At 42.1% G+C, this 12,887-nt stretch overlaps 1 protein-coding gene across 1 annotated transcript; it reads right to left on the bottom strand.

Annotated features, from left to right (window-relative positions):
* Window positions 1–11,025: 11,025 nt before the first annotated feature.
* LOC137533490 (olfactory receptor 5AR1-like) lies at window positions 11,026–12,000 on the bottom strand. The gene has a single exon (XM_068254869.1). It carries the CDS (start codon window positions 11,998–12,000, stop codon window positions 11,026–11,028), a length of 975 nt encoding a protein of 324 aa, XP_068110970.1.
* Between the last annotated feature and the right edge of the window lie 887 nt (window positions 12,001–12,887).

Below are 12,887 nucleotides of genomic sequence, written 5' to 3' on the forward strand. Positions count from 1 at the left end.
GGCAAGGACAGCACTTCGGATGTTATGGTGATGTCGGACATGCGCAACTTTTTTTTGACCGATTTATCATCACAGCCCTTCGGGATCCACTCTTCCAGAACGCCTCGACCACCAGGTAGCGGACTACTTGGCCTTAACTGCCAATATCGACACTTGAGGAGCGATGAACCCCTGGGCTATTGGGTGCGTAAGCTTGACCTGTGGCCTGAGCTCTCACAACTTGCCATCGAACTTCTCTCTTGCCCCGCCTCAAGTGTCCTGTCAGAGAGGACGTTCATCGCAGCAGGAGGGATTGTCACAGAGAAGGGCAGTCGATTAGGTCAGAAAAGTGTGGATTACCTCACTCTTATAAAACGAATGAGGCATGGGGGCACATGCGCGGCGCGGGATGAGATAGCAGCTCAACCCGTGGGCTCCGTGCCGGAGAGAAGCCTGCAATGATATAGCTCCTAGAGAGACCGGAGGAAAGCGGACGGGGAAAAAGCACAGCTACCAAGGAGAAAGAGGATGCAGGCAGGCGTCCAAAAGCAGGGAAAACGCTGCCAAAGCCCTGGATTTCTTCAAACCGAGGGACTTGCAAGCATCCAAGATGGCGCAGCCGAAGCACAACGAAGGCGGGGCACAACAAGAAAAACTAGCAGCCGCTCAGGAGAACTCAGACTTTACGCTAAGAGACCTCTATACCCTGGTAACAGAGATGAAAGAGACCCTCCGTGCAGAGATCCGGACAGCGGTGACAACTATCTCCTCTCAGATAGACGATCTGGGCGCCCGTATCCACAAGCTGGAAGGTAAGGCAGACGACGCATCAGACGCCATTACAGAACTGCAGAATAAACAAGGGGCGCAAGAGGAAAGGATGGACGAGTATGAGAACAGAATGGAGGACATGGACAATAGGGGAAGAAGGGACAATCTACGCATCAGAGCAGTGCCAGAGGAGGTAATAGATATAAAAGACTATGTTATGGCTATATTCACCTCACTGTGTCCAGATATACAACGTGAGCTATTCAGAATGGATAGGATCCACAGAGCCCTTAAAGCCCCAAGAAACATTGAAGTCCCTCGCGACATCATCATTAAAATGCATTATTTTGAAGCAAAAGATGCTATCTTGAGGGCAGCCAGAGAACTGGGCACTAACGGCATCGGGGAGCACAAGGTGCAAATATATCCAGACCTGTCCCCCCTGACACTAGAGAAAAGAAGAGCACTGAAGCCTGTCACTGCGGTCCTACAGAAAAAAGTAATGCTATACAGATGGGGGTTTCCTTTTAACCTATCATTCAAACTGGGCCAAAAGAGATACCAAGTCCACAACTTACAGGAAGGCCTAAAGGCCTTAAAGGAACAGAGTCTCTTAGACCACACCTCACAACCAGCTATGGACACATCAAGCTCCACCAAGAGGCTACACAGAGAGTGGCAGGAGGCTCGCCACCCCAACACGAAGAAATCCAGAGATACCCAACTGACTCCATCTAAGATCCCCAAGGTTCAGAGGCAAACTACCGGGGACAAATGATACTGACAGTATCAACCCAGGTCAAGACTTTATGAGCCCTGCATCCTACAATTTAGCTTTTCTGTTTGAAATTGATAGCTTTATTACTACATTTATGTATATAATCCTCCACCCCACTAAGACTTATGATTGCTTTAATATATGGCTCCGGTCCGATATACCTAGGCCCTAAGGTTAGTATGGATAGAATGCATGGCTATCTCGGGATGTCTGCTGCCCCACACTCCACTAAAGATGGGCAACTTCTCGGGAAGAAAAAAGACGTTTTGGTTTTTCTTGTTATGGTATGTGACAGACTGGTATACCCAATTCTGCCACACAGATAGTAGTAGTAGTAGTAGTAGATATAGGTTGTGTTATAATGTTCCGATATGTAAAAATACCGCCTACTGTGGACCTGACCACTCAATATCTCAGAGACCGAGGGAGCTACTAGGACCTTCAAGGTTCAACAAATATCCAATACACTCTATTAGATCACACATTAGCTATAAAATACTGAAGAAATATGGAAACTCAATATAGTCTAAAAGTTCTATCACACAATGCCCAGGGACTGAATAGCCCCCAGAAACATTTAAAATGTCTAAAATATTATAGAGAGAAAGGATCAGACATAGTAATGATACAGGAAACTAATTTCTCCAAGAAATCATTCCCCAGATTCTTACATAAATAATTCCCAACAGTATATATGTCAAACCACCCCACATCCAAAAAAAATGGAGTGGCAATTCTCATAAAAAAAGATTTTCCTTTCACCTTAAAAGAACAGATAACAGATAAGGAGGGTAGAATGGTGATTATACTTGGAGAAACTGAGGGGAGGGAAATACTGTTAATTAACATGTACGCTCCTTCAGTTAAGAACGGGAGATTTTTTGCTGAGGTTCTGGAAAAACTGAGGAAATATAGTAACACATACTATTAGTATATAGTAACACATACTATTAGTATATAGTAACACATACTATTATAGCGGGGGACATGAATACAGTGAATAACTCTGTCAAGGACTTCTCTAAGGGGAAGGGGAAAGGAGATAGAGCCACTCCTCCTAAATCATATTATTCTTTATGGAAAGACCTGAATATGATCGACTCATGGAGAGACGCTCATCCAAACAGACGGGAATATACGTTCTTCTCCCACCCACATTCTAGCTCCTCCAGATTAGACTACATATATGCATCAAAAGCTTTGATAATGGGGATGAAGGGATCAAAAATAATACACTCTCCTTTATCAGATCATTCCATGGTACTCACCTCATTCTCTTATCCCAAGACCAACCCGAGCAAACCAAAATGGAGACTACCTCCATATATTCTATCTAATCCAAACAACATAAATGAAGTAAAAGCAGTCCTGGACGAGTACTTTCTCATTAACAAACCAGAAGATACGTCAACTAGTGTTTGGTGGGAAGCCCATAAAACAGTAGTTAGGGGACATATGATAAAACTTGCCTCCAATATTAAAAAAAATAAAACGGCAACCAGACTCGCTATGGAGGCGCAGTTGAATAAATTAATGTCTACACACACACAGAACATGTCTAAGCAGAAACTGAGACATATTCAAATACTAAAAGAACAGATTGACGCCATTTTATCAGAAGAGGTGGCAAACACATACAGATGGCTGGGGCAGAAAAACTACTACCTGGCAAATAAAGCTAACGCTAATCTAGCAAATAAACTATCTGGGAGGAAAAGAGCCTCTAAACACCTACCCTTAAAGCTCCCCAATGGAGGACTAACACATAACCCTATCAAAATAACCAAACTGTGCAGAGAGTTTTATCAGCTTATACACAAATAATAAATCATTCAATAAAACAAACATAGAAAATTTCCTTAATAAAATTAGTCTCCCAAATATAACCATAGCACAAAATGAGCTGATGAATGCCCAGATCTCTTCAGAAGAAATTAATAAAGCCATTTTAAAACTAAAACCTGCTAAGGCCCCTGGCCCAGACGCGTTCACGGCAACATACTATAGAATATTTAGAGAAACGCTGACCCCATATTTAGCTAAATACTACCAATCCATAAGATAAGGAAACCCCCCAACAACAGACTCAAATAGGGCCACTATAGTAGTTATTCCAAAAGAAAATAAAGACACTAATATATGCAAAAACTATAGACCAATCTCCTTGATTAATATAGACCATAAAATACTTACCACAATATTAGCAGATAGGATCAACTCGTTCCTCCTGAACATTATAAATAGAGACCAAGTAGGGTTCATTAAGAGAAGGCAAGGCCCCGACAACATCAGAAAGATTTGTAACATAATCTGGCTATCTCAGCGCCTTAACTTACCAACACTGCTTTTAGCAATTGATATAGAAAAAGCCTTCGACTCCCTCAATTGGCAATTCCTGTTTGCAACACTGGAAAGGTTTGGCTTTTCAGGCCCATTTTTATCTATATTGCAAACTCTCTACTTAAATCCCTCAGCTAGTGTGTTAGCGGCGGGAACGGAGTCGGAGCCCTTTAATATCGAAAGAGGAACAAGGCAGGGATGCCCACTATCCCCTGCCTTGTTCGCACTAGCTTTTGAACCTCTACTAGAGGCAATAAGAACGGACACTTCCATCAAGGGCCCTACAGTTAATCATATAATGACAAAATGTTCTGCTTTTGCAGACGACTTGTTGCCAGGGCCGGCCCGCTCATGAGGCGGGGTGAAACTTTTGCCTCAGGCGGCAAATTTCCAGGGGCGGCATCCGCCCGTCCGTGCGGGGAGCCGGCCGCCGAGCTGGAGGGGTAGCTGGCAGGACGGGGGTATTGGGCCATGCGGCGGGGAGGGGGGGGTCGGACCCCCCCCCCTCCCTCGCCTGGGTCCCCCGTCCTCCGCTCCCCTCCAGCCTTACATAGAAGCAGCCGCTATTTGTAAGAGGCACGAGCGGGGAGGACTCACCTCTTCCTCGATCCAGCGTGCGCTCCACTGACGTCACTTCCTGCAACGCTGCAGGAAGTGATGTCAGTGGAGCGCACACTGGGAAGAGGTGAGTCCTCCCCGCCCGTGCGTCTTACAAATAGCGGCTGCTTCTTCTATGTAAGGCTGGAGGGGAGCGCAGTTCGGGGGACCCAGACGAGGGAGGGGGGGGTACGACCCCCTCCCCGCCGCTAGGCCCAATACCCCCGCCCTGCCAGCTACCCCTCCAGCTTGGCGGCCCCCCAGAGCGGGGGGGGGGTGGCGGCGGAAATTTTTTTTTGCCTCAGGCGGCAAAAAGTCTAGGGCCGGCCCTGCTTGTTGCTAACTTTAATAGAACCCACAATATCTCTGCCAAACGTACTAAAGCTACTCAAGGAATTTGGCCTAGCATCAGGCCTAAAAGGAAATCATGACAAAACAGAGGCTCTCCCCATACAATTCTCTCCAGAGGAGGAAGGAAAACTAAGAGCTAACTTTCCTTTTATATGGAAAAATAAAACGTTAAAGTATTTAGGGATATACCTAACTAAAAATATACAGGAGCTATATAGTAATAATTACACCCCCTTGATAAAGAACCTCCTATTAAAACTATACTTTTGGAACAAATTAAAACTCAGCTGGATAGGTAAAATTAATTCCATAAAAATGGTTCTCCTCCCGAAAATATTATATCTATTTAGATCAATCCCAATTGATATTCCCAAAACCCAATTAAAACACCTACAGAAGGAAATTCTGAGATACATATGGGGCCTCAAAAAGCCCAGGATAAAGGCACAAATAATGTTCAGACAAAGGGAAAAAGGGGGGCTAGGGGTCCCTAATTTATTAAAATACTTAGAGGCAGCCAGACTGTCTCAGTTAGTAAGTGCCTCATTTAAGGACTATTGCTCTAAATGGAAGGAACTAGAAAATGAATTGGTCTATCCATATAAGATTGAGGATATGATCTGGTGGACTGAGATACCGAAACGTATCCTGGAGCGGGCCTCGGCAATCACTCAGGACGCATTTAAAATATGGAATGCTCTAAAATTCAAATATAAGTTTATCTCAAATCCATCGCCCAACACTAACATTTTTAACAATTATAGGTTTAACCCAGGTATGCAGAAACAAGAGTTCTCTCACTGGAACAAAGACGGGTTGGACAGATTCTATAATTGGCTAAAAGATGGGAAATATCTCTCATTTAAAGAAGTTTCAGGAAAACATAAAATACCTTCATCCGAATTTCTAAGGTATGCGCAGATCCACCACTTCATAATCTCAGTATGGGGAAGATATCCTGAAAACAATCCTACTTGGCTGGAAAGCGGTTTTAGAAGATTTGGCCTTCTCTCAAAAGGGATATCGGTTATATATAATAGTATCATAGCCAACGGTCCAGACAACAAACAAAAATACCAGCTAGACTGGGAAAAAGATATAGGGAACGAGTTATCCCAAGAGACCTGGACCTCCATATGGATTAAACTGCCAAATGCTCGAGAAATGTCTCCTTAACCGAGACCTCTATTAAAGTGATGTTCAGAACATACTTAAAGAGACTCCGTAACAAAAATTGCATCCTGTTTTTTATCATCCTACAAGTTCCAAAAGCTATTCTAATGTGTTCTGGCTTACTGCAGCACTTTCTGCTATCACAGTCTCTGTAATAAATCAATGTATCTTTCCCTTGTCAGACTTGTCAGCCTGTGTCTGGAAGGCTGCCAAGTTCTTCAGTGTTGTGGTTCTGCTTTGAATTCCCCCTTCCAGGCCTCTCTATGCACACTGCCTGTGTATTATTTAGATTAGAGCAGCTTCTCTCTTCTCTCTTATCTTTTACAAGCTGGATAAATCGTCCTCTGAGCTGGCTGGGCTTTCACATACTGAATAATTACAGACAAGTGCAAAGCTGTTTGCAGGAGAAAAAAGAGCAGCCTGAAACTTCAGTGCATGAGAACTGCAGGGAGAAAGAAACACACAAATGATCTCTTGAGATTCAAAAGGAATGCTGTATACAGCCTGCTTGTGTATGGTTGTATTTTCTATGTGTGGACATACAGTACATCAACCTACTTCCTGTTTTGGTGGCCATTTTGTTTGTTTATAAACAAACTTTTTAAAACTGTTTTTAACCACTTTTAATGCGGCGAGGAGCGGCGAAATTGTGACAGAGGGTAATAGGAGATGTCCTCTTACGCACTGGTATGTTTACTTTTGTGCGATTTTAACAATACAGATTCTCTTTAACTCCTGAGAGAATGGCCAAACTTTCTAGTAATAGATCACCTAATTGTTTTAGAGGGTGTGGCCTCCTGGGCTCCTTTAAACATACATGGTGGGAATGTACAAAAGTTTCGGCATTTTGGGAAAAGATTTATTAAGTTAGCTCAGACCTGTTTGAACAACAAATCCTGAAATGCCCAGCAAACGCTCTACTGAACACCCCAATCCAATCTCTGACTAATCGGGAAAATAAGAATAATAGAGTTAACTCTATGATCACCAATGAATATTTAACAGACCTACTATGTGAGAGCACTAACAAATTTTTTGAAATATGGGAACCCTGGCTAGACCACCCATTAGGCCAACATCTAGCCCATACATTAAAAGCTTTATGAGAGCAAAGGGAATCTAATGGACCACAAAGAGAACAATAGGGCCGAGTAGAACAAACACCTCGGATAAGCTAAAGTCAGACCTCTAATAGGCGGAACATAAATAGGAGTTAAGGTAGGAGAGCAGTTCCCTACCAAGAATAGTTGGTATAAGTTAGGATATAGAATAAGGTAATAGGGAAAATGTCGAAAGGTATAATGAAAATAGGATAAATGAAGATGACACAATGTATGTATGAACTAAACTATATATGCCAATGGTATCAGTACTAGCTATGTGTAAGCATAAGTGTATGACGATATACCTGTACGACCTTTCACATATGTATCTTTTACAAATATGGGTTTCTTTATCTGTTTGCTGAGAGATAAGCTTAATAAAACCTTTTTTGAAAGTAAAAAAAAAAACGAATGAGGCATGGATCCCGGAGGGCTACTGCCTGCCTGAAGACTTTTAAGTCAGTCCCCATCCAGCATTCACTCCACAGGTGGATCCTGAATTTTTAAGGCTGCTATAGCAGCGGCCGCTAAAAAAGTAATTTTTCTGGCATGTGTACATGCCTAATTTTTCTGGCCTATGGTGCTGCACTGTGGCTGCAACAAAATAAAAAGGCATGTACATGTACATGATGTCAATTCCCCTTTGTGATCATTACCTTGTTGTGGTGAGGGGGCTTTCATATCACAGTGAAGCAATGACCTACATGAGTGTGTTGGTGGCACACCCAAGAGGAGAAGATCATTGCTTCATTGTGGACAGACCAAATTCGATCAATTGGCTGCATAAGTTTTTGTAAAACCTTTGGTCACCTCAGGTGATCATTCAATAAAGCCTACTAGGCCAACACTGGGCCCACACTGCAGAACCACTATTTTTTGGGTCACTTTACTGCCATTGAGCTACCTCAGCCCAACCATAGGGTCTGGAAAACCGCCATGGCCTGCACTGTCGCCAATGTGCGCACATTAGCACGGCGACCACTACACAAAGATTGCATTTGAGAGGACTAACGTTTAAGTCCTGATAGTCTCACCTGTTAACAACCCTTTGCAGTGCGTTAAACGCAGAATTTGGTCTGTCAGAGTTTGGTCTGCGTGAAGCAGGGATAACCCTTACATTACCACTCTGGACATTTTAAAGCAGCCCTTTTCCTCAAATTTGGGAAAGTACTGTGATTTCTGCCCTTTAGGGATTAAAACCTGACACTGCGTCAACTCCGTAATTATTGGTGCGACTTTTGGCATGGGTCCCCCTCCGCCATGCCCCTGTCCAGGTGTTAGAGCCTTTGAAACTAGCTTTCCATCACTTTTGTGGCAAGAAACAGTCTTTGTAGTTTCTACAATTAGCCTGCCCATTGAAGTCCATAAAGGTTCACCCAGTTCGCGTGAATCCGAACTTTTCCCGGGTGTTCGGATTCGACGTTCTTGAACCCAAAAATCCGATGTTTGTGACATCTTGACTGAGTATGACCCACTTGAATGTTGAGAAAGATTCACCCATACAAATTGGTGTTTATAACAAAATGGCACCTGTATTACAAAATAGCACTTCTTATACAAGATGGTGTTTTTCTATGGCACTATAACCCACCCATACACTTTGGAAGACGTTTAGCAATATTTAGCACATTCCTTAAAGTTTAGGCTTCCCTTAACATCTTCTGAACTTCAATTGTTTAACAGCAAAACTTATTTGTGGGACGGAATCTTCCCACTCCAACTCTCCTCTCAGAGAGATCATTGTTTTACCACATAGGAGAAAATAAGTTTCTCCCATGTGATGATTTTGTATAGCTGCAATTTGGCAACTGACCTTAAGCAAACCTGAAATGACCTAAAAAAAAGAATAAGATATTCAACTATGGAGAGGAAAGGCTCTAGATCCCATAGAGCTTTCTCAATCCTCTCTGAAGCCCCTTGTTCCAGCACTGTCCACTCCAAATTCTGCACCTTCGGTAGTCCTCAGAAGGCTTCAGAGGCACTCTCATCCCCAAATGCTTCTGAAAATGGGCGCATGCGTGAATGTGCACTTGCATGTGCGCAATATGGATCCGCTTGTCTTCGGAAGTACTTGAGAATGTGAGTACTTTCGAAGCAATCCAAGGAGTGCCAAAGGTTTATTCTAGTCAGTTTACGTCAATCGGGGGGGGGGGGGGAGGGAAGGGTGGTTGCGGTGGAGCAAGGATAGGGAAGGCTCTGTGGGAGCCAGAGCCTTCCTTCTTCTTAGGTAAGTATCTAAGATCAGGTTAGGTGCCCTTTAAAGTGTCCATGCTATGAGAGGATATGAAAGCTGCCATGTTTTCTTTTAACAATGTTAATTTGCCTGGCTGTCTTGCTGACGCTTTTGCTTTTAGTAGTATTGGAATTACAAACTTAAAACAAGCATACAACTAGTGTTCTCAGACTTTGTGGTGCCGCCTGTCGCCTTCCCGACTGCTTTCGCAATCTTGCGTCATCAGGGGAGAAAAAAACCCCACAAGATTGCGAAACCGGTCGGGAAGGTGACAGGCGGCACCATTTTATTTGAGGTCTTCTATTGACCATTTTATGCGTGCTACTTTTTCGGGGTTCCCAGTGCAGTTGTGAGTATGTGAGTTGTTCTTTTATCCTTGTTTTTAAATTGTTTTACTTGTTATGTAATAAAGACGGTTTACACTTGGATGTGCCGTATATCTCTTTCATGTCACTATCCTACTGGACTCCCCTTTGGCGAGGCTCTGCGACCTCAGGATATCTACTATATTCCAGAGGAATCTGTGGTGTGCAACATCGCTGGGGAAACGACACCGTTTGAAAGTTCTGCAGACCATCTATCAAACTCGTTTACAACCTTATAATGTGGGTTGTTGGAATCTGGTAAGCCTTGCTTCTTTATCTTTTTGTTCGAAGATCCTGTATACCAGAAAATGACGAAAGCTGTATTACTATAGACCTGCGCTGACTTTATATAATATGCATTGTTTAAATGTAATATGGCAGCCTCTATTTCCCTCTCACTACGAGGCCACTTTAGTGTCATCCTGCTATGACCAACAAGTAAAATATAGTCATGGGGTATCACTAGGGACGGATTTTGTTAAAGGACATCTAAGGTGAAAATAAACTGATGAGGAAAACAATTGTATCTATTCTCAATCTCCTAAAATGACTTTTTTAGATATCCTACAGTTTTAGTTTATATTTAAATCTAGTTTTTAAGTTTTTACTTTTTCATTGTCTCTGCTCAATGACACCTTCATTGAAGTATGTCAGAGCTCAAATCTATGAATTATTGACATTTTTGTATCTCTTTCCTGCTCTCAGAAGCCTTTAACTGACAGGAAAGTGTTTTATGACTGTAATTACTCGTCATTGAGGGTTATGCTATTGTCTGGCCCAGTCCCGACCCAGGCAGAAGTGGTCACTTGCATACTTGATGTATAACTTTTTCAGGCAGAGAAAGAAAAAAAAGGAACACAGCCTAGTTATTTGTGTGCTAGGCACTATACATACACATGTCTATCTCATCATGTCACATGTCACCTCGGTTGTCCTTTAAGACTTCTTTTCTAGATATGACTACATCCTTAAAGTGAAAGTAATGTAATAAAAAAGTGCTTCATTTTTACAATAATTATGTATGAATGATTTAGTCAGTGTTTGCCCATTGTAAAATCTTTTAAATCCCTGATTTACATTCGGACATTTATTACATGGTGACATTTTTACTGCAGGCAGGTGATGTAGCTGCTTCATGCTTTTTGGGCAGTTGGAAACAGCTGTAAACAGCTATTTCCCACAATGCAACAAGGTTCACAGACAGGAAACTGCCAGGAGTACCACGGTCCTCAGAGTTTTTTGTGGGAGGGGTTTCACCACTATATCAGTCATACAGACCCCCCTGATGGTTTGTTTGTGAAAAGGAATAGATTTCTCATAAAAAGGGGGTATCAGCTACTGATTGGGATAAAGTTCAATTCTTGGTCGGAGTTTCTCTTTAAAGTATTTGGAGAAAAAATGTTTTTTTACTGTCTGTTTAACATCCTTATTCCTCATACTGTAGATAAAAGGATTTAACATTGGAGTCACTGCCGTATAAAGGATGGCCACAGTCTTGTCTGTCTCTGGGGAGTGAGCAGAAGGAGGTCTCATGTACATGAACATAATGGTCCCGTAATACAAAGTGACAACAGTGAAGTGGGAGCCACATGTGGAGAAAGCTTTTTGCCTACCATGTGAGGAACGGACCTTCAAGACTGTTGAGATGATGTTAAAATATGAAATGACTGTCAGCAAAAAGGAGCATATACCTATCATCACTGCTGATACATAGACCAGCACCTCATTAAGTCTTGTATCTCGGCAAGATATATGTAATAAAGGAGGAATCTCACAAAAGAAATGATTAATATGGTGGGACTGAAAATAAGGTACATCAAAGATTAGAGCAACATGAATGGAGGCATTTATGCAGCAAAAGCTCCACGTTCCGGCCACTAAACTTAAGCACAACTTCTGGTTCATTATAGTATTGTAATGCAGTGGCCTACAAATGGCAGCAAACCGGTCATAAGCCATAATAGCAAGCAGAATGCACTCTGTTTCCCCTAATGCTAACGAAAAGAACATCTGAGTAGCACAGCCCCATAAGGAGATGCTTCTGTCTTTGGATAGAGTGTCAACCAGGACTTTGGGAGCAATGCTGGAGGAAAAACCTAAGTCAATAATGGAGAGAATACTCAGGAAAAAGTACATAGGAGTTTGAAGACATGGGTCGAATCTCACCACTAAAACAAGAAGGAGATTTCCAAACACTGTTACTATGTAGATTGCAAGGAACAGGAGGAAATAGATGACCTGGAAGTAAGGGAGATCCGATAGACCAAGAAGGATGAATTTGTCTGTCGATGTCTGGTCTGAACAGTTCATTATATTTAGATGGGATATGATAGAGTAAATATGTGAAAGAATGAATGACCATATATTTGAACAGATGGTTGCTGCTGAGTTAACAAAGTATTAACCCTGTATAACGAAACAGGAATGAAAATGAACTACAGTACCTTCAAATAATCTGTACATGAGAATTTCAAGCGGAGCCTTTGGGTCCAAAGGTGGTTTGATGTAGACATCATCATCATCTCATCTCTAAAAATACTTATAAGCTTACAGGAGGAGATGTGCCTGAGACCAGACTTAGGGAGTTTATTGGCCCTGTAGTAAAAAGTAGGCCTCTGGCTGCCAGCATGTCTCTTGACTCATATGAGGTCTTCTGTTCTTCTGTACAGAGATACAGTAGGTTCTTGTCAGGGAGAGGTAGTTTCTAAAATGACACTAATAGTGACAGAATTTGATACATGTCAACTCTTTAATTTATATGTAAGTATTCTGAGGTGAGTCATTTCACTTTTCACTGTACACCCCATATTCAAAGTGAGCAGCATTACTAACTGCCAAGTGCTTATCTAGACTACACTGGTAGGGATCTCTCCTATTCATGTTTGTATGACTGTCTCTATACTACATGTTATGCTATCATGAGTTCTTATTAAAATGGACCTGTCGGTAAAATTGTACCATGAATCAACACAGCATTATCAAATAATTCGGACTGGATTAAATCAATGTTTTTAATAAAAACCATATCAAAAACTTAAAACATACAACAAACAATCACAGTAGAACCCCAATGTTTTGTGTGCAAGTATCTAAAGAATGCTTATTGTAAACAATGTGATGGTTCACAGAGTATTAAATAAACCCAACATTACTACAATTGCATAGTGTCCTCTTTTTAGTCAGCTTCTGTCACTCTT

This window comes from Hyperolius riggenbachi, chromosome 9 (assembly GCF_040937935.1).
Source record: "Hyperolius riggenbachi isolate aHypRig1 chromosome 9, aHypRig1.pri, whole genome shotgun sequence".
In the NCBI taxonomy this organism is placed as follows: Eukaryota; Metazoa; Chordata; class Amphibia; order Anura; family Hyperoliidae; genus Hyperolius; species Hyperolius riggenbachi.